The sequence below is a fragment of the Coturnix japonica genome, chromosome Z (assembly GCF_054131305.1).
Source record: "Coturnix japonica strain WE chromosome Z, WE-NBRP24, whole genome shotgun sequence".
In the NCBI taxonomy this organism is placed as follows: domain Eukaryota; kingdom Metazoa; phylum Chordata; class Aves; order Galliformes; family Phasianidae; genus Coturnix; species Coturnix japonica.
The window spans coordinates 43,437,956-43,460,747 of NC_140702.1; the positions used below are offsets into that span (position 1 = coordinate 43,437,956).

The 22,792-nt window shown below is 37.8% G+C and overlaps 1 protein-coding gene across 21 annotated transcripts in view; it reads right to left on the reverse strand.

The window, feature by feature from the left end:
- Positions 1 to 22,792, reverse strand: part of CCDC171 (coiled-coil domain containing 171) — a 153,208-nt gene that overhangs the window by 54,691 nt on the left and 75,725 nt on the right. For 20 of the 21 annotated variants that reach the window (XR_014939317.1, XM_085528645.1, XM_085528640.1 and 17 more), the window contains one exon: positions 1,135 to 1,280. Coding sequence is in view for 19 of the 21 variants with exons in the window: in XM_085528645.1 (XP_085384771.1) it covers positions 1,135 to 1,280 (146 nt within the window). In the remaining 2 variants the exon portion in view is untranslated. Of the gene's footprint in view, positions 1 to 1,134; positions 1,281 to 7,597; positions 7,738 to 22,792 lie in introns of those variants that run through there. The other variant, XR_001552018.3, reaches the window with a different exon arrangement.

Sequence of the window (22,792 nt, forward strand, 5' to 3'; positions counted from 1 at the left end):
GTTGTAGGAAAAGATATAAGAAAAAAACCTGAAAAACATCCAGGAGCATGAAAATAAAATTGTATTGCTTACAGTCAGTCAGGTTGTGGAAAAGCTATAAGAGAAAGATTTTTCTGGAGAAATGTGAAGACTATTTAATCTTTTCTGCTGGTATGTTCCAAAGGAGAAAAAATAATAATAATAATTAATAGTATTTTGGTATTTCATAGTATTCAACTACTATATACAGGAGTGTTTTCTAAATTGTAAATGCCACAAGGAAAGCTCTATACTATAGTATATAAGACAAGTTGTGGCAGGGTGAAAAGGACCAAGATTTCAAGACCAAATCCTTCTTCAGGTCAAATCTTTAACAGACTCATCCTAAATCTCACTCAGAATTTTCATTAGCTTGCTGAGCATTTCACCAGAAACCACAGCAATTACAGGATTTTATTCATACATAAAACGCTTCAGCTTTCTAAGCCATTGTTTTTAAGAGGTCAGATACTTACACCTTCGGTATAATGAGAAATTTTAAACATTTAAATATTATCTTTTTATCTGATTATATGAATCTAGGAGGTTAGTAATAATCACATTAGTGTAAGTGGTCAGTCCTTTTGCATTCCTTCCACTCTTTTGTAATATAAAAAAGTGCAGGTTTTACATCTAAAACTGAAACTCTCTGAAATTTGCTGTTACATAGATATGATCAGGTCCAAAACGAGTTTCAACTCCTTTTGCAGTGAAGACCTGACACCTAGTTGATGTTTTTGTACGTCTTATAAGCTAACTGTATCATTCTATAAAAAGATGATCTAGAAATGCAGAAAACTAGCAGTCGTTTCCTAATTGAATGATGTGGTAGAGCTCTACCAAAGAGACCTTGTCAAATCAGTAATGTAACTGGCAAACCAAAATACCTGTGCTATTAGAAATCAGAGCACTTTTATGAGCTAACTACAGAAAACATAAATCTAGCATGTTGGACTAAAAGTCTTCTTTTTAGAAAACTATCAGTGAATTTCAAAGAGAGACAGATGTACTTTTGTTTTCTAGCATTACATTAGCCAGAGTTAAAACCCTGTGCATGAAAGTAAAAATTGATCTTTTGTCTGTTTTAAGTGATCTCCCCAAGGTCCCAGCGCTCACTTCGCTGCCATGCAGAGGGCACTCTCTGCATCATGGATGCTCTCTTTCAGTTGACGCTTGTCCTGCTCCAGCTGGGTAAGAAGTCTATTGAGCTGACGCAGAGATTGATCTTTTCTTCTCAACTCCATCTTTGCCTCGGAGAGTCTCTGCAAGCAGACAGAAAGCAGAGTTACTTGTCAGGCCAAATAATTAACTTCAATTTATGCCATAGGCTATTAAACAAAGTGGAAAACAGACTGACTGTGAAGTATACTTGGACGACTGGATAGTAAGGTTTCACAAATTCTGTACTAAAAACATTCCCATCTCACAACATCCCAATTTTTAGTACATTCCCTGTATACAAATGTATTTTATAAAATAAAGTGATTTGTTGATCAAATAGATACATATACTATGCTGCAAGTATTGTATTTACAAATGCTAGATCTAAACACAGTGGAAGGAACACAGGGCATAGAATGAAAGAAACAGAATATTCTCAAACCTTAGTTTAAAACCATATTTAATAAAAGAATTGACAAAAAATACAATTTTGGTTTCTTTCATTTAAATATTCTTTGTGATTTAGATAATTCAGTTCTCTGTTATTGCACAAAGTACAGCTCTCCAGCAGCTATTAAGACCAAATCACTACATTATGGTACATTTCCTGTTTCAACATGAGTTTTCCAAATGCAAAAAATTGTTTGTTGTTGTTTTGGCTGTTGTTTTCCATTTTTTCCCATTCTGGCTTAGAATTAACATAACACGCTTTATATCAATTTAGATTAATCCAACAGATGACAAACAGCACACAGAACTAATTAATACAGAGCCTGGCTAGTTGCTACTTCTTTCAGCTAGGATAAATCAATGCATTTTAAGACGGCAGTATTAATAACCTGAGTTCATATTTTGCTAAATGTCATCTTTTATATACAGTAGTTTATTGTTTGTTTGTTTGTTTGTTTTAAGAAAGAAAATAAGAGGGCTGCTCTGAAAGTAATGCCTCCTATATTATTATGTTGTCCCATAACAACAGATGCAAAGGTTGATGATAAGGCAGTAGAAGTTGAATATGCCCACCAATACTCTATTACATTTTGCAGTCATATGGCAGATAGCAGCAGAGAGGCAGTCTGATAAAATGGTATCTGACATGGAAATACATATGAAGCAACACTGTGCCATTGAATTCCTCCATGCAGAAAAAATGGCACCCACTCACATTCATCAAAATGTGTGAACATGAATGGAGAAACAACAGTGAATGTGAGCACAGTGAAGCAGTGAGCAGGGCATTTCAGCAGTGGTAAAACCAACATGAAAGAAAAGCCATATTCTGGATGACCAAGCACAGCCTGGAATGAAGAGTGTCTCAACAATCAGCTTATTCACATGAATCAATGGATTATGACTAGGAAACTGAGTACAAAGCTGAATAACAGCTTAAATGCATTGGATGCAATGGTGGCAACGCTGGAATATCACAAAGTTTGCTCCCAGTAGATCCCACTAGTGCTTACACAAGAACAGAGATAACAACATACATAAGTTTGTCAGGATCCAATGAATCAATACACTGCTGAAGGTGGCAGTTTTCTAGATCATACCATCAGACAAGATATGGTGTAAGCACTATGAACCAGAAGCAAAAGAGCTCTCCATGGAGCGGCAACAAGTGAATTCCCCAACACAGGCCTCAGTGGGTAAGGTGATATGCACTGTCTTTTGGAATAAGAAAAGAGTTATCCTCCTGGATTTTCTGGAACTTGGATGAACTATCAACTGCTACTTAATGATGCTGACTGAGCGGAAGGCTTGATCTTCCAGATCAAGAAGATAAACCTTTTCTTGCAACATGATAACACCAGACCCATATCAGTTTGAAGACTGTGGAGCACACTGCCAGTCTTGGCTGGACTGTCCTACTGTACACATCATATAGTCCAGATTTGGAGCCTCCTGACTTCCATCTATTTGGGATGATGACAGATGGACCACATAGGCAATATATTCCTACCATCATAGCAGCTGTGAAACAGCAAGTCACCTCTGCTGGTGCAGATTTTTATATGAGCAGAATGCACGCTCTAGTTCACTGCTGGTGAAAATGCATAGCTAATGGTGCTGACAATGCTGAAAAACAGTGTTTTGTAGCTAAGAATTTGTTCCGACAAACATAATTGTTGAGCTCTTTGTATCGGTTGTACTTCCTATGGAAATAAGTAGGAGGCATTACTTTTGGAGATACCGATGTAGAATAGAGGTCTCTAAATATTCAGAGAATCACAGAATTGTAGGGGTTGGAAGGGACGTCTAGAGATCATTGAGTCCAACCCCCCTGCCAAAGCAGGCTCCCTGCACCAGGTCGCACAGGTAGGTGTCCAAGCAGGACTTGAAATATCTCCAGAGAAGGAGACTCCACAACCCCCCTGGGCAGCCTGTTCCAGTGCTCCGTCACCCTCACTGTTCATTTAAGAATGTAAGTTTCCTCTCAGATTCTAAAGAATTACAGAAAACTAGAGGAAGCTGCAAAGTTGTAAGACTAAGTTTTTGCACCTTGTTTCAAAATTTATGGACATCTTTTCTGCTGAAGTTTTAAGAACGTGCTGCATAATTTGTACTCAGGGGTGCTTGATTTGGACTGTTGAGCACTGAAAATATGCTGTAAGTATGAAGACAGGTATATAAAAAAGGCTGATAAAAATTTGCAGGACATTGATGACTAATTTGAAAAAGCTTCAGATCTAGCTAAGAGCCAAAAGTGCTTCAGAAAACATGTGAGCCAAAAAAATATGGCTCTAAATACTACAATCCTGAAAAACAAACTGAAAACTATGGGTTTTATTATTTTTTTTTCCAAACATTTCTCATGGTAATAAGAAGAACCAGATATTTTAACAGTACAATGCAAAGTACAGTACCTCTATCAGAATCCTCTGCTCAGCAGTTTACAAAATCCAGACTGAGATCAATCACTGATGGAATTCATTTAAAAAAGATGTCTTGCTCCAATGCTGGTTGAATAAGCCTACTATGCTTCTTATCTCATTAATTTCAACTAAATATGCTATTTTTCTTTAAAATAAATAAATAAATAAAAAATGAGCAGACAGATCTCATACTCCCATTGTAGCATTAACATAAACATATCCAAAACCAGAAACGACTCTGGTGCCATCAGTGACTATTAAAATCTTGTCTGAACAACTGTGTTTGTAGACAGGATTTCAGAACACTGCCTTCTTCCATTTATTGCACTTACTGCTGGTATATTTTTAGGCAAAATCAGCATTGAAGAAATACAGCTATAAATGCAGAGTCATGTTCCACTCACTCATATTCCCATTTTTTGACAGACTAAAGGTACTGAGCACAGAACATCTCTGGTACCAATGCCTTGGTTTCCCAGTGCCATTGGGAAAAAAAAAAAAAAAAGAAAGAAAAGAAAAGAAAAAAAGGAAAGGAAAGGAAAGGAAAGGAAAGGAAAGGAAAGGAAAGGAAAGGAAAGGAAAGGAAAGGAAAGGAAAGGAAAGGAAAGGAAAGGAAAGGAAAGGAAAGGAAAGGAAAGGAAAGGAAAGGAAAGGAAAGGAAAGGAAAGGAAAGGAAAGGAAAGGAAAGGAAAGGAAAGGAAAGGAAAGGAAAGAAAGAGAGAAAAAGGAAAAAAAAAGTTTTAAAGATGCAGTGACGGGATTCAGCTCTGCTCTACTCAGAAAAGAAGAGAATTCTGCTAATACTTTGACAGCAGCAACTTTAGATGTAGAGGTTGCTGGGATGGAGTCTGGCTCTAAGTTTCTAGTGATCCAAATGACTGGAAAAACACAGGCTAATGTGTATGCTCTATTAAGAGAGAACACATTAATTCTAGTTATTCTCCTGCAAGTACTGAAGAGTAGGTTGTTCCAGCACACAGCTTACATCGCTGACTACAGAAACAGAATAGACCCATAATGTTTGAAAAGCTTGCATGAGCTGCTAACACTGCTTATCAATTCCAAACACAGGACTATTAATGAGGCTCTAATATGAAGCATAGCTCTTGTGAAGCATTGCCAGCAGTCCACACTAGCTGATGACAAAGCTTTACAGAAATTATTAAATCAAAAATCTTACCACTTTATTTTGATAACTTTCAACACTATTTGGAGAAATCTCCAAAGGATTTCAATTTTACCTAACTTTGATATTGCAGTATCAAAGCAAAATACAAACAGAACAGCTCCCTAAAAACACTACCAGTATTCACTCGAAGCTCCTTGCTACTGTGGGTAAAGTCAAGCCGTAACAATTGCTCAAATATAGAATGGAATGTTCTAAAGTAATGGCTTCTAAGCCTCTCTTTTTTTCCTTCTTCAGATTGATCTAATTAAAACCCTTGATAAACTTTATGGACTCTAATATTTCCAGCTGAGTGACTGAAACCAAGAGGGTGTGCCTCAAGGCAGCAAGGCAACAATGATAAGCAGCAGGTTAGCCACTAATTTCTCAGCCAGGGTAGATTGTGAAAGTGCGATGTTCTGATATCCAAGAAAGTGTTCAGGAGAGAATAGGATAAATCAAGTTTAATAACTCTGCTCCTAATTGTTCCCTCAATGCTCCACTCTAATTACTTGGAGAACTCTCCTGACTGTCACCTGATATTAAGTTGTTGGAGGCTGAGTGTGGAGCAGCGAGATAATCAATAAACATTTAGTGGGGAGAAGAATGAAGATCCCGTTAAGCAGTGGGAACCAGCAGCACCCAAAGCCCTTCTGCTCATGAGAAAACCTATGGGAGAGCCATAGTGATTGCAAAGCAATAATCCAAAGCACTGTTTTTAGGCCTTGAGGCCTTTAGGCAACAGTACATTTGAGAAAAAAAGGTTAACACGGTCACCCTAATTACAGCCCATTTTCACATACTTCATATATAAGCGAAGACAAGCCAATTAGGTAGAAAGGAAGATAAGGGAAGTTTTATTTGTATACTAATTAAACCCCTGATGAAATTAAAGGAAAAACATACAGCTCTGTAATTGTGTCTGAGAAAGGTCACTTCAGGTTCAGTTATCAGAAAAGCACAGCCTTGAGATATTTCACTTAATCCACAATATAGCCCTTATTTTGCTCCCCAGGTCTTAGTATTTACAAAAATAAGAAAATTTCAAAACCAGATAGTGCATTTATCTTGAAATGTTTTCTGTGGACAATTACAATTGTTAGAAAGTTAAGGCTAAATATGATAACAAGGATGGAGGTTTTAAAAACCCACTTTAAAAACCTACTGTGCACGTACTTTAGTGAAGATGCTGAGCTTTCACTTTCAGGCATAAGTGATTCTGAACCAACTTAGGAGACAAACTCCAATTTACAGACATTTCATAAAATGCCTGTTATTCTGATAGCTCAGATGTTTAGGTATTCAGGTGCTCATTCAGATATTACTGTGTTTCCTCTACAGTCCAACAAAATCTCATGTATCAGTCGAGTTTTCACCAGAATCCTTAGAGGGAGATAAATCTGGAGGTATTTCAGATTTGAGATTCTTTTTCTCCATAAACAGAGAGTGCAAAAACACTTGTTGATGAGAATAGCAAGAAACTGGTAGCAGTGAAAAAAAAAATCTCTTGGAGTGGAGCTGGCATTTCCGCAAATAATTTTAATAAAAGAACTCTGAAAAACTAAATATTTCTCCTCTCACTTTTTCCATTTGCACTTGGTTACAGAAAACATTTAACAGCATGCATCATGACTGTACAGCATTCTGATTTCTTGAATTCCAAAATGCTTATTTAAATGGCTGATCCAGAAATGAAACTACAGGGGAGTAAAAGAATCCTTCTATCAAGGAAGAGATTTGTCACCTACAGGACATATCTTTCTATCACAATGTACAGAAACAAGGGAGCTGATCAGAAAACTGACTGCTATGCCAAGTTTGAGTACAACTGTTTTTGGTTTTTTTTCTGCCTGTGATTTTATGTGTCTGCTTTCAGTTGTTTTGTTGCTTTTTGCAGATCAGTGATAAACAGTAAACAAACTGACACAGTATGGATTGGACAAACAGACAGTGAGCTGGGTCAAAAACTCACTGAACATCTGGGTCCAGAGTATGATGATCACTGGTATGATTATGAAGGACAGGAATTAGCAGTGTACCCCACAGATTAACACTGAGTCCAGTCACGTTTAGTATCTTCATGAATAATTACATGGAAGACAGTGTGGAATGCACCTTCAGCTACTCTGTAGATGACACAAGAATGAGACGAGCAACTGATAACATCAATGTTTCATGTTGTCATGCAGAGGGACGTTGATATGCTGGAGAAATGGGTTGACATAAATATAATGAAGTTCAGCAAGGTGCCAAAAGAAGCTGAACTGTCCTGGAGGACAGACTGAGGGCCACCAAGTTAAGCATGAATCAGCATGTTACTGCTGAGAAGGCTTACGGCACCCAAGGTGATCCTCTCTTCTCAGCACTGGTGAGGTCATACCTGGAGTTCTGGGCTCCTCAGTACAAAAGAGAGATGAAGTTTCTGGAGGAAGTCCAATGAAGAGCCACAAAGATGAAGGGACTGGAGCTTTTCCCTTATGAGGAAAGACAGAGAGATCTTGGACAGTTCAGCTAGCAGTGCTACTGAAAGGCAAGAGCAGAGAAAAAAGAACAACCAGATGGAAGTACAATGAGAACTCTCTATTTCCATCTGCAAGAACTTCCCAAGAGGTCAGAGTAAGTAGTAACTTGAGATAAAAGTCAGAATAAAAGATGGAAGCATACAAAAATTTCTAGCCTGAGAGGTCCAAACATTACTGAGCAGCAACGGATCAACATGCCAGCCTTTAAGAGAAAGTTTAACCTAGTCAAATTTGGCTTTGTACAGTCACTCACGACACATACATTACAGACTTAAAATAGATGTTTTAAGGGTCCTTCTTCCAATGTATCATTTTTCTTTACATATTCTAGTAATACAAACAGTCACAGTTCTAGTTAGTATATCATACCTTTTGTCATCTATATCTTATTTTCTTTATCAGCATGTCTTACTACTCTGTATCGGATAAGAAGACATCCTTAGGAATATCTGCTTTTTTTTTTTTTTTTTTTTTTTTTCACACAATAAAAGCAAATGCTATTACATAGTTATGACTTTAGGAGAACAATATCCCTTTCAAGAACAAAAATGAGAACTATCTTAATATGTCTATGTTTTGTTGGCCACAGGCATTGCATTCTCCACTATTCCTTTGGCTAACACTAAAAAAGTACTCTGGGCAAATTTTATGTGCAAACAGTCTATTCAAAATCTCTAGTGGATCTTCCTAGTACAGTGGATATCAGTGTGCTTTTGATCATTCTTGCAAATTCAATGCTTATTGGCAAACAAAATCTTCAGGGTAGGTTTTTCTCCTCAAAGCATATAGATAAGCTAGAGAAATCTTGGATCTCCGGAAAGCCCAACCATAAAGTGAACCAACGTAACAAAACTTACATCAGTGCTCAATGTCAAATGCTTTTTCAGTGTGTATAATTGCCACACAAAACAAATTATATTAATTCAAAGGTTGCTCTGAAAGTAACGCTTCTTATTTTATTACATTGGCCCACAATGTCAGAGGTAGATGGTGGTGGTACAGCAGTAGAAGCTAAACCTTCCAGGTAATATTCCATTTCACATTGCTGCTGTGTAACAGATAGCAGCAAAGGGGAAGTTCAACAATATGGCATCTGATATAGAATGAAGCAAAGGGGTGGAATTGAATTCCTCCATGCAGACAAAATGGCATCCACTGACATTCACTGAACAGTGGATGTTAGGCAGTGGGTGGTGTGTTTCAGCAGTGGTGACAAAGACACAAAGGACTACACACATTCCAGGCACTTGAGGCACCACGGAATGAAACACATCATTCTGGATGGCCATGCAGATTTTTACAAGCGTGGCATACAACAGAAAACCTAACTCTGTAATACCAACATATTCTATCTATTGACAGCATGTTTGAGAGTAGTTGCATTAGTGTCTTAAAATGGTTTGAAAAGAACTCCACAAGGCTGCTCTGCTCTTGTAAAAAACTAACCTGAGGCTGACCACCCATGACTTCCCTTCAATAACAAATGAATAACAAATGCTTTCACATGCTCTTTAAATTCCTATACCAAAAGGAACATCTGTGCATTCAAAAAGATATTTGAATGAGCTATGGCTGCTTTGCAGAAAAAGCAGTGTTGTTTTGGTAATTTTTGGTTTTGTTTTTTTTTTTTACCTTCTTTGCTGTTGAACTTTCAGTCTGACAGCAGCTATCTTTTTACACGTTGGCATTCTGAGAATGACATTTTGGTAGCATGGAAGTGGCTAAGCAGCTGACACCTAACAACGTGCAACATTACTTGACTTTGAAAGAATCCCATATCACAAGGTAACAGAGGTGAGGCTACCCAGCAGAAGAGTAGCATGAGTAAGCGCAATAATTTTAACAGATAGCTAACAAAACACTGGTGAATTAAGAGATACTTTCAGACATATTTTCACATTTCTGATATAGTATTGGATCGACTGTGATTGTTCTACATAAGTAAATCCTGTAGGATCAGAACATGAACTAAGCTAACAGCAGAAAGCTTCTCCTTATCATGAAAAGCCAAGCAGTCATCTCAAAAAATCTAGAAAAAAACAATCATGCAAGCAGCTCAAAAAGTACTTCAAATACACTGACAGTGCACAATTTAGAATACTCAGAAATATTTTGATTTAAAAAGAATCATTCATGAAGATCATTCAATGGACCAGATGTAAGAATCTATACTTTTTCATTTTGCAAGAGATTTTTCACACAAGTTATTTGAAACTGTAGTTGTTCACATTCTGAAATGCAATGTCATTACCTAGGTATGTCTTGACAACAGTCCACTCATTAACCAAAGCACAGCTCAGGCACCTGAGCGGGCTAAGCTACCAAAAGCATTGTACCTGCAATAGCTCAGGGTGGATACAGTATCTCAAACTATAAGGGCAAATATTTCTGTGCTAGAATGCAGACTACTATTTCTCAAGAGAGTATCTTTTCTGATCATTTTTCAGTTGCGTTAGCTCAAAATGTTTAGCACAGCATGACTGAAAATATTTTTTGAAGTCAGTGAGCTGTATATGCATTAAAGTTATCATGAATTTAAAAAGCTTATTAATTTAAACACTGCAGCTATTCCTGAATAATTTCACCTAATGACATTTCTTCTAGAATAGACACAGTATGCTCAAAAGTTACTCAGTTTGGAAGTGACTGAAACTAAATAAAACTTCAAAGTTTTTATAGAACGTAATTGCAGAAGACAAAATGGCCAGACATAGAATCCCAGAATGGTACCAACTGGAAGGGACTAAGTAAGTCAGATATTCATGGGTTGTTCACACTAGCAAGCAAAAGCATCAGTGTTAAAATGTGTTAGGACCTGGTACAGTAATGCATTTGGAAAAAAATCTAAGTTGGAAAACCACATTAAATGAGGGACAATCTTTTGAATATCAAGATTCACTCGGCCAGCCAGACATATCCTAATCCAATCAAAGATAACAATGAAACTCCACTTATAAACAATGGAGAATGCTAATATGCAAAACAAAATTTATGCACAAGACAATTTACATGTTCATTTTGTCTTCTGAGCTAAGTGAATTATGTCATTATCAGTAGAAAGCTGCAGAGAAAGATTACAGCAACTCAACACAACCTAATCAAAGACACCTTTAGAAAAGCTTGGGCTTAATCAATCAAAGTTTATAGGGATTTTTTAAATTTTTTTTTTAATGGATGTTAGGTGGCTATAAATTTTTGGAATTACTTGTTTGGTGATATGACTATGATCATTCATTTCTCATTCACCTCTGACGTGCTGCCTCCTTACTCGCAACTGATTCCCTTGTACAACTTTTTATTTCTTCTTCTTTTTTATTTTTATTTTTTTAACATTCTGAAAGCTGGATGTGCTTTTTTGTTTTCTTTAAGAAGGCAGCGGTTTTCCATTGTTAGATCCATCCCTGCAGCAGCAGCAACTTATCTGTGCTTTAGCAGAATCAAGTGCATGTACTACATGTTCTATTGTTACACTTTTTACCCTGATAGAACATAAATCTCATCAGTCCTACAATGTAAGAGATCGCAGCTATTTGATTCTGTAAAAGAGGGCACCCCATATCTTACCCTCATGATCCTGTGATCCTGTACATAAGTCAAGTATCCTCATATGTGACTTTACAATGACTTCACATTTGCAACTGTCACGCACCTCCTCCAACACTGCACACTGCTATACACAAGTAACTGCAGCATTACCTGATTGGGCGCATTTCCACACAGTTTAGGATATAGGGGTGCAATTAATTGCCCTTTATTCTTTATAATTGTTCTAAAAATCCTACTGTATTAAAAGTACATATACAGAAATATCTTGTTGGATACCTATGGTGAGACAACATACTCCATCAACCTCTTGAACTTTACCTGAACTTGTCTAAATCCATCCATCTCTGATTAAGTCCTACCAGTTTTAATAAGTCTTCTGTTATCAGTGACGTTTCTAAGTCCTGAAACAGAATATTTTAAGTCCTCAAAAAAGATTACTCCACTGGATCTGCACCACTGAATCTGGCTGCAATATTTCTAAATCAGCAGCCACTTTAGATAATCCAGGAGCAAGAAGAAACAACGTCAACAAAATGATCATCAATGGCAAAGGAATATTCCCTACAATTTAAATAACTACAATCACATGAACAGAACTTAATGTTTAGTTCTGAGTGAAAAATCATACTTTCCCTCATAAGCTCAACACACAGGTTGTTGCCTCTAAAAAACAATTTTACTTTTCCTCCTACAAGAAGTTGCTACCAGTTCCACTGTATAGTGACGTATTAGTGAGGGCCATCACACTAGGCACTTATAGATAACAAGTAAACCAATTTACATTAGCTGAAATTGTAATACTGCATCAGCAAGAATTTTCCTTTCTCTTTAGATTATGGACTGACTTAAAAATACAAAAAAAACCCCAAACATTAAGGTGGGCTTAGGCAGATTTATCAGTTTACATTCAAACACTGCATTCTCTTTCAGTAGAAGAGTTCTGACCATGCTGCATATTAGCATTGGAGTATATGTGTTCTAACAAACGGCTCCAAATGCTGCTTAGTATATGCATATTTAATTTCAATAATAAACTAACCACATCATACCAATGAACAACCTGCAGGATGAAAACATACTTTTGTGATTCACATTATCCCTCTTACTATTTAAACATCAACAAAATAAGAATGAATTTATGAATACATCCTTTCATACTAAAAGGTCACTCCTTCATTAAAAATTGGACAGTGGTCCTCTCCACAGAAAGAACAGATAGAGTGAAGTGGAAACTAGCACAAAGGGCATCTCCTAAATGGTTCTGTTGAGAAAGCATGAAAGATATATTACATCCCAGTATTCAACAAGAAGATCAAAGTGCTATAAAGGCATATTGATTGGGCATCTCCCTTCCCTCTGGATATGCTTTGTGTCATACTAAGTGCCAACAGAACATAAACTGTAAATGAGGAATACGTTTTTCTGAGTATGGTGTTCATAGATCCTGAAGCAGACATGGCTAACATTGACAGCAATAAATCACTGCAACTATTAAATTGAGTCACTAGTCACATTCTTCACTTTCAATATATTTCATAAATAAGACAAAATGACATCAAAACAGTACAATATTTGGGGAAAAAAATCAAATTTACTCACATATCAAAGCAACTAACTAACTTGGAAAACACTGGAACTTACACTGTAATTGAGAAACTGAAAGTTCTCAGTTTTAAATCGCATAACTACTTATTTTATAGTCTACAGACAAAAAAATAAAATAAAATTAATAAGGTGGGCTTAACTTTAGCTGGAAAGTTTTAAAAACTGTTTAACTAAGACATTCATAAGGTTCATGTGACAGCTTTGACCAACTTATTAGGTTTTTCACAAATACATTCTATAAACCAATCTGAGTTAGTTATGGTTTTAGAAGGAGATAGACAAGAAATTTACACAAATATCTTCTCAAAAACAGAAAGACAGATCTGACTAAGGTGAAAAAGTAAAAGAATCCAAGAGAAAGCCTGGCTAAATGGCAACAAGAAGCAAATCCACACACGTATAAAGGACTTGTATGCCAAGAACCTGTGGAGCAGAAAGTAATGCATATTGATATAAAAATGAATTGCAAAAATTGGGTTTAGAGCACACACACACACAAAAATGTATCAAGTACTGTTTTAAAGATCTATTGATTTCCTCTGTACATCCCAAGGTAGCAAAGTTACTTTGTAGTTGAGACAATAAAATAACAGAGATCTCCTAGGAGCTGGATTTTAAGAAGCCTTTCTGTGCTCTTCTATGAAAGCTGAAAAATTGTTGAAGGTCTTGAAATAACAGGGATAAGTGTTATGCAGGTACATACACTTAATAACCACAACCTGTAATTATATAATAATCCCATTTTTCTTCCAAACTTCATGTCAATAAATCTTTCTCACCACACTATAAATTCCAAGGTCACGGACAGAGGTGTTTATTAGTATAATTGCAGTGCAGCAATAAAACCATAAAGCCTTTAGATCCTGATATTATTCCATTTATTTTCCCTCCCCTGAAGGAAGGAAAATAGTTCCTACAGATGGAAAACTTGAAAAATGCAGGAAGTTACTTTAAAAATATTTTAAAATACTCTGCTTCATGCAGTTACTTTCTTATAGTTTGGAGTGTTTTGTTTTTATTTAAGCTGTGACAGAAGGTCAGGATTATTTTTTTCAAAGTTAACAGTGTAGCAACCAGAACTCAAGACATAGCACTCTCTGAAATGGGCAACACTACTACACTGAAAACATAATACTGCATTCTAGATTTTCACTGTGTGGCAGTCAGTGTTAAGTCTGACCCCAAGAAAAAAAGGTCCCAGCCATCTATTCAGAAGTAACTTGCATTCAGAAGTAACTCATTTTACTTGCAGCTCCTGTTTCCACATTAGTTGCATTATTCCTAGTCACAGTACTGCCAGTCTTTATCCCTTGCTTTACTAGAAGGGGACCGAAGTGCATGATTAGTTGGAAATTAACTCCCAGTCACAATTAGCTCCTTAAAAATTAATTAAAGTGATCATAAGTAGTCATGACCTATTCAGAGATCTTTTTCAGGATCTACATTACACAGTAATTGTCACAGCGGCAAGAACAGCTACCTGTTATCTTTCACCCTTTCACACAACACAAAATAAAATATGACACAAGAGATGTCCTTTTCTTTAATGGAGAAATAATATTTACGCCTGACTAAATTTACCATACGTGTCAAAAACTAGCAATTCTTTTCACCCTTCTCTCACTGTAAAATAGATGTAATTTTGGAGATCATTTTCTTTTAATGTAGTACAGAATTTGCCTTAGTAATATTCTCAATGCTGACCAAATACATTTTTAAATTGAGTAATTTTAAAAAGACCAAAAAAAAAAAAATTAAAAAAAACCCAACATTTTATATAGAATAAGAATTCCAATTGCAGTGCAAACTTTTAGAATTCATCCAGTTACAGTGAATTACTTCAGGAACATTCGACTCACAAAACTGGACAGAAGAGGAACTACAGAAAAATAAAACCATAATGAAATGGCAATGCCAATATCCTCTCAAAATGAAACTTCTAATTGAATTATGTTTAAACCATACACAAATTTTTAAGTGTTGCACTGAACTTTGTGTTTGGTTATATGCACACTAGCTCATCGCTGCAAATGTTATTCTTTTCCTATTCTGTTCAAGTTATGTTCCTTCCAAAAAGCTTAATGCAGAAAAGTTAAGGCAGACCTCCAACAACCTCCTTGCTCAGTTACTTCATTGAGAACTACAGAGCAGGCACGATACTTTTCTAAAGGCCATGTTAGCCAGACAACTTGAACTTACACTGACAAATGCTCTAGGTATAGAAGAATGGAACGTAAGACCAAAAAACAGAATTCAAACCCAGTTTATGTCATTTCCCTTCTGTGAAGGAAAGCTCTCAGGTCCCATTTAGAACAAGATGCTCTCTATGTGACTCACCAGGTATGTAAAGACATTGGCTAATAGGAGGATGCCTGGGAAAATATCCCACATTCCTAAGTTCCATGTGCAATGAAGGAAGATTTCCAAACAAGAAAGCACAAAGGACCATCAGATGACCTAACACCTTGAGGACTGTTTTAGAAGTTATCAGTAGTGGAAGTTATTTAAATGAAGAGGAATGAGTAGGCTCATGTATTTTTCAGAGAGTGTTAATGAAAACTGAAATACATGACAAAGCTGTTTAACCTGCAATTTGTTATAATAAGAAAACAAATGACCTCTGTTGACTAGAAGAATAGGGCAGATGGCAATGATAATCTACTCCTAGCTACCTTATGAATTATTTAATGTTCAGAACAGTGTTAAATTTAAAAAAAATAATAATTAATGAATTATGAGTTTTCGTTTCCAACCGATTCAGAAAAAAGCTTGCTTCTCTTTAACGTGCTAACTTTGATTAATACACAGCTTCCAGTAAGCCAGATACTAAAAGTCACTGTTTTCTTTGAAGAATAACAAGGCACAGAAATACTCTTTCTTGCTAAAGTGACAAACAACTTCCTGGGAATCAAAAGTACAGGCCAGTGGGGCCAAACCCTAACAGCTTTGAAAACTAACACATAAGTTAAGAAAAAATAATAAAAAATAGCTACTCTTTTTACAGTGGCTGTAATCTCTGCAGCTCATATTCGAGAAGCAAGAAAATCACCTGACTAAAGAGCTGTGATTCACATCTGCAGGGAGAAAACAAGTAAAGCTAAAGCTCAGCTTAAGTTGACACAAGCCAGCATTGTGTCAGACAACAAACAAAGCTTCTTCAAGTATATCAAGAGCAACAGAAGGTCAAAACACTAGACAGATACTTGAAGCAGATGTCACCTAAAAAGAAAGAAGGAAGAAATGGCAAAGGCACTTAATGCTTTTCACCCCAGTATTTAACTGTAACAGCAGATCACGGGCTGCTTGGATTTTAGAGACGGAGGACAATACTAGGGGAGCAGTGACTGCTCATACGTGGTAAACAAAATTACAAGGGAACAGCTATATCAGTTCAGTGCCTGTAAGACGACTAGGACAGATGGTGCCCGGTGGCACAGTGGTAGAAATGCCGCATTGCAACACCAGTGGCCCAGGTTTGAATCCCTCCCTGTGGCGCAAGTGGTAGAAGTGCCGCTCTGCTACACAGGAGGCTCGAATCCTGGGGGTTGGACTCGATGATCTCTAAGGTCCCTTCCAACCCACACGAGACTATGATACTATGATTATAAACATAGTAACTTATAAACATGAGGCAACCAACTATTTACACAGGTAGACAATGACAGAACAAGGGGAAATGGTTTCAAATGAAAGAAAGGGAGATTTGATTAGATGATGAGGGGGAAGTTTTTTTACTGAGAGAGTGCTGAGGTGATGGAACAAGTTGCCTAAAGAGGCTGTGGATGTCCCATCCCTGGAGGTATTTAAGGCCAGGTTGGATGGGGCCCTGGGCAATCTGATTTAGCATTTGGTAACCCTGTCTCTGGTAGTGCAGTTGGAACACTCAACCACCCTTGAGGTTCCTTCCAATCAAAGCTGTTCTGTATCTGAGAGTGCTGAAAGAGATAGCTGGCCCCTTCTCAACAACTTACTGAAAGTCTTGGGAGTCTGGGGATATCCCTGCTAACTGAAAGCCAGACAACATTATATTAAGCTACTTGAGAGAAGAACTGGAGAACTACTATTCTACTAGTCAAAGCTCAGTTCTGAAAAAAGTTATGGAGAACACTATCCTGGAACATACTGAAGAGCATTAAAAGAAAAACTTACTAGGCCTAGTCAACATGGTCTCATCTGACACTGATGCACCTTTGTGCCATTCCTTTCCTGCTGTCAAGGCAAGCTGAGCCTTAGAAATTTCACCTCCTTCTAAAATAAGGTCATCCATTTGGTGGATGAAGGGAAAGCAGTGGACATAATCCTTTTGGATTCCAGTAAGACCTTAAATACTGTCTCTCACAGCCCCCTCCTGGACAAATTTTCTGACTGTGACACAAACAGGTTCAAGTTATGCTGTGGGGTGAACTGTCCTAACAGTAGACCTCAAAGGGTTGTAGTGGCTGTATCTGGCTGGCTGACAGGCACTAGCAGTGTTCCCCAGGGCTGAGTTTTAGGACAGGTTCATTATCTTTTCTAATGATCCGAATGGAGATGTGAAGTGCATCCTCAGCAATTCTGCCGGTGATACTAAACTGGGAGGTGCCTGTTGACATGCTGACAGGATAAGAAGCCTTGCAGATAGATGTAGATAGACCACAATACTGGGTAATCAGCAATGGTGTGAATTTCAAGGAAGGAAAATTCACGTGGGGTGGAGCAGTGCCAGACACAGGCACAGACTGAGAGATGTGTGGTTGGAAAGCAGCTGAGCAAAATGATCAGGGAGTATTCATGACAGCAGGCTCAGTGAGAGCCAGCAGCGTGCCTTGGCAGCCAACCGCATTTTGGGGTGCATTAGATATAGCACAGCCAGCCAGTCACCTGCTTTATCAATGTTGGTGCAGCCTCACCTTTAATATTGGGCACAGTTCTGTTACTCACAAAATAAAAAGGATGTTAAGATCCTGTAAAACCTCCAGACAAGGACACCAAAGCTGGTACCAGGGCAAGAAGGTATGTCCAGTGAGGGGAGGCGGAGTGAACTTGGGTCAGTCTGAAGAAGAGGATGCCAAGAGGCAATCTCACTGCTCTCTGCAGCTCTCTGAGGAGGGAAAGCTGGGATCTGCTCCTGAGAAATATTGACAGGATGGGTATGATGCAGAACTGCACCAGAGGAGTGTCACACTGGGCATTCTTTACCACAAAGGAGATCTAACAACAGAACAGGCTTCCTAGCGAGATGACTGACGTCCTGTGCTTGCCAGCATTCAAGAAGAACTGGGTAACACCCTCAGTCATAGAATCACAGGATAATTTGGGTTGGGTGATACCTTAAAGATCAACCCATTCCAACCACCCTGCCATTGGAAGGACTGCCACCCACCAGTTCAGGCTGCCCAGGGCCCCATCCAACCTGGCTTTGAACACCTCCAGGTATGGAGCATCCACAGCTTCTCTGGGCAGCCTATGCCAGGGACTCACCACCCTCTGAGTAGAGAATTTCCTCCTCACACCTAACCTGAATATCCCCCTCTTTTAGTTTAAAATGATTTCCTCTTTACTCATCACTATCTGCCTGTGGAAAAAGTCATCTCCTCGTTTATAAGCTCTCCTGAAGGACTGGAATGCTGCAGTGAGGTCTTTTCAGAGCCTTCTCTTCTCCAGGCTTTCAACCTTTCTTCAAAGGAAAGTTTCTCAATCCCTGTAATCATCCATCCTTGTGATCTTCCCTGGACCCACTCCAAACAACTCCATGTCCTTCTTGTGCTGGGGGTCCCTGACTTGGATAATACTCTCAGTAATATGCTTTAACTTCTGGCTAGCCCAACCAGGTAGTTGGACTAGATGATATCTGAGGGCTCTTTCCAAACTGAAGTATTTTATTCCTCACATAAGGGAAGCCTGTTGACCTTCCTTTAAGTTAGAACATAGCAATCATGCAATCATTTGCAAAACAGCCAAGTATAAAAATGATTTGCGAAGTGTGCGCAATGGTATTAATAAAAGAATACAAATAAATACTTCATCATTTTACCAGAAAAAAAAAAAAAAAAAAAAGTGTCTAAAAACATACGAAGAGAAAAAGCAACAAAATTGCATTTTAGTAAGAGACGCGGTTTAGAGAGGAAATACTGGTGGTTGAAATGGATAATCTTAGAGGTCTTTTCCAGCCTTGGTGATTCTATGATCCTATGGAAATCCTGCAAATTATGTACCACTTTCACCTAAAATCCATACCAAGACGAGAGAGAGGCTGCTCAGAGAAAACATTCACTCTCAGAAATCTAGAAATCTCATCCTCCACCAGAATCTAATTTATCTAGAAGACTCTGTTCAGGAAGGGATTCTATGCCTTCTGAACATAGTATATGCTTATAATGACTTAAACAAAATAGCTAGTGAAAAAGAAGAAAGAATGCTCCAAACCTTCCCATCAGAATTTTTTTTTTTCTGTGGTGACATCAAAGCCCTTGGCTATGATTATTTTCATATATATGAATCAGCAGCAGCTTCACTAAATTCAGGAGAGTAAATGAAAATAAAATTCAGTCAGGGTTCAATCTTCTTCTTAAACATGTAGTTCAGTTTTAAGGTTAATCAGTCACAAGGTGGATGATATCTTGCATTTGAAAACTTAAATACACACAGAGTTATTAATTAAGAATGTTCTATAAATTAAAGTTTAAAAATTCACGGTTTGTATTACATGCACTAATGTCTAAGTACAAATAATGTCTGTCAACAGGGAGAAAAACAATTTTATTGGACCCAAGACATGTTTGTATAGGAGGTAAAAACTATCCCTGACTTAGATGCCTATTTAGCATTTGTGTAAAAGTCTCTCTTCAAAGAAAGGGGAATTGGAAATAGCAATTTAGTTCATCCAATAAAAACAAGAAGTTGTGTAAAAGAGTTACTTCATTCCAACTGACCTTGAAATGTAATTGGCTACCTCAGATGTCTCTATGGTATATGCCATTAAGAAGATAAAAATATACAGGATTAAAATCTGAACTGATAAAGCTAAGAAATTAAGTATTACTCCTTTAATAAGACTACTCAATGAAAGTATACGAATAACCAAATGCTTCCGTACTGACTGTTACTGAAGTGTAGATACATTTCAAAATAAGTTATAAAATGGAAAAATGCCAAATATTTTGTTTTCCTTTTTTACTGCTTTGAAACTATGAATGAAGACTTCAAGGCTACAAATTTTCGTATGTGCTTAGTCTAAACTGATGACTATTTCATATCTTATATCACACAAGAACGCACATTTTTCTATTGTATTTTTTCAGTGCAGAATCACCATTTTCTATGCTTATGTACTATAAAAAAATTTAACTGCAAGAATGCCAAGTTTTACAGGGTCAATTTTACAAGCTCTCATTAGTAGAGATACAATTATTCCTGTTTAGCATATAATAAGAGCCACAGAAATCTATTTTAAGTTAAAAAAATAGCTAAGAGAAGAGCTCTGCCAGTTAAAACATTAGGGCAGAGGCAGAAATTGTCTCTGTCAGTCACAAATAAAGCCACAAAGAAAGTGGGATTATGGTAAACTGCGGTAAAGAGCTTACAGACTTTAACAGCAAAACCAAGAAGAAACTATATATCTATATATGTAGCACAATACCTGCACTATCTTGGTTCGGGTCAGGAAAGAGTTAATTTTCTTCCTAGTCACTTGTATGGTGTTATAGTTCGGAATGTGTTATAGTAGAGAATGTGGAAAAGGAGTCTGGTCACATCTGAGGAATATAGGAACACTGTCAAGGCATGCAGGGATGCAATGAGGAAGGCTAAGGCACACTTGTTACTAAAACCAGCAAGAGAGGTCCAGGACAACAAGAAAGACTTCTTTACCTATGTCAGCAGTGAAAGGAAGATTGGAGGGAAGGTAGGCCAGCTGCTGAAGGAGGTAGATTCCCTGGTAACAAAAACACTTCTTTTTTTCAGTCTTTAATGCTAAGACTGCTCCTCAGAAATCCCAGATCCTGGAAGAGAGCCTGCAGAAAAGAACACTTCCCCTTTGTGAAGGAGTATCTGATTAGAGATCATCTTAGCAAACTTGTTGCACACAAATCCATGTGCCTCAAAAGGATGCATCTATGAATGCTAATAGAGATGCCAAAAGAGACTGGCAAACCACGCTCTATCATCTCTGAAAGGTCCTAGAGAACAGGAGAGGTGCCTGAGGACTAGAAGAAAGCCAGTTTCACTCCAATCTTCAAAAAGTGTAAGAAGGAAGAAGTGGGAATCTACAGGACAGTCAGCACCACAACTTATTCTGGATGTAATCTCAAAGCAAGCAGAAGAAAAAGAAGTCATCAGAAGTAGCCAATGTAGAATCACCAAGGGGAGACTACGCTTGACCAACGAGGTAGCCTTCTAGGATACCATGACCAGCTGGATATACAAGGGAAGCTCAGTGGATGTTGTCTACCTTGACTTAAGCAATGCTTTCGATATTGCCTCCCATAACATTCTTCAAGGTAAGCTTCAGAAGCATAGGATAGGTGAGTGGACAGTGAGGTGAACTGAGAACTGGATGAAAGGCAGTGAAAGTTGTGATCAGCAGCACAGATTCTATTTGAAAGACCATAGATAGCAGTGTCTCCCAGGAATCAGTACTGGATCCAATTTTGTTCAGCATGGACATGGACTAAGGGATAGAGTTCACCCTCAGCAAGTTTGCTGATGATATGAAGCCTGGAGCAGTAGCTGACACTCCAGAAGGCAGTGATGCTATTCAGCAAGTCCTAGACAGAAAGAAAGGAACCTGATGAAGTTCAACAAGTGGAAGTGTAGAGTCCTAGATATGGGTAGGAAAAACTGTCTGAATCAGTACAGGATATAGGCTGACTTGTTGGAGGGGAGATCTACAGAGAAGGACATAGGTGTCCTGTTGTTCAACAGGTTGGCCATGAGCCATAATTGTGCTCCTGTGATCAGGAAGGCCAATGGTATCCTGGGGTGCATTAAAAAAAGGATGGACAATAGGTTGAGGGGTTAAGGAAGTTTATTCTCCCTCTCTACTCTGTCCTGGTGAGGTCACATCCAGAGTACTTTGACCAGTTTAGGGCTCTTCAGTTCATAAAAGAGAGGTCATTTCTAACCAGAGTCCAGTGGAAAGCCACAAAGATTAAGAGCCTGGAAAATCTTCAGTACAAGAAAAGGCTGGGAGACTTGGAGGTGTTCAGTCTGGAGAAGAGAAAGCTGAGGGAGTGTCTTATTCATGCTTACTAATACTTCATCGGTGGGAGCTAAATAGATGAGGCCAGGCACTTTTTTAACAGTGTCCAGTGACAGGACAAGGAGCAATGGACACACACTTGGACACAAGAAGTTCCATACAAACACAAGGAAAAATTTCTTTCTTCTTACAGCAACAAGTCTACCACTATGTTTAGTTCAAACTCATCCATGGAAAGAACTGAGAGAATTACAGAGTAATGCATTCAAAAACAGATCAGTTTAACTGAAAATTGTAGACACTGCAGCTTTAAGGCTTATTTTGTCTGCTTTTGTAGCCTTTATCCTATCACAACAGCTAGACTACTAGCTGCTGTATCTTCACAAGCTTTAGTAAGTTATAATCAAGCATTTTATACTAAAGCAAGTTGTCCTAGTACCCAACAACTACTGGGGGTTGCAGAGATAGAATGCAATTTAAGACGAGTAGACAAGTGCCATCTCAAAAAAATATATGGTCTAGATTTCATTAATAACGCCCAGAAGCTGCTAAATCTAATTCAGTATCCAATAATGCATGTAACAAATTTGTTTTAAACTCTATCCTGTATTTTAAGTGCCTACAATTGATTTCTAGTTTCATCTCCTCCAAATAAATACAAAGGAATGATTTACTTATCAAGATGGGAGTACCATACAGCAACGTATTAAGAGTAGACTCAAAT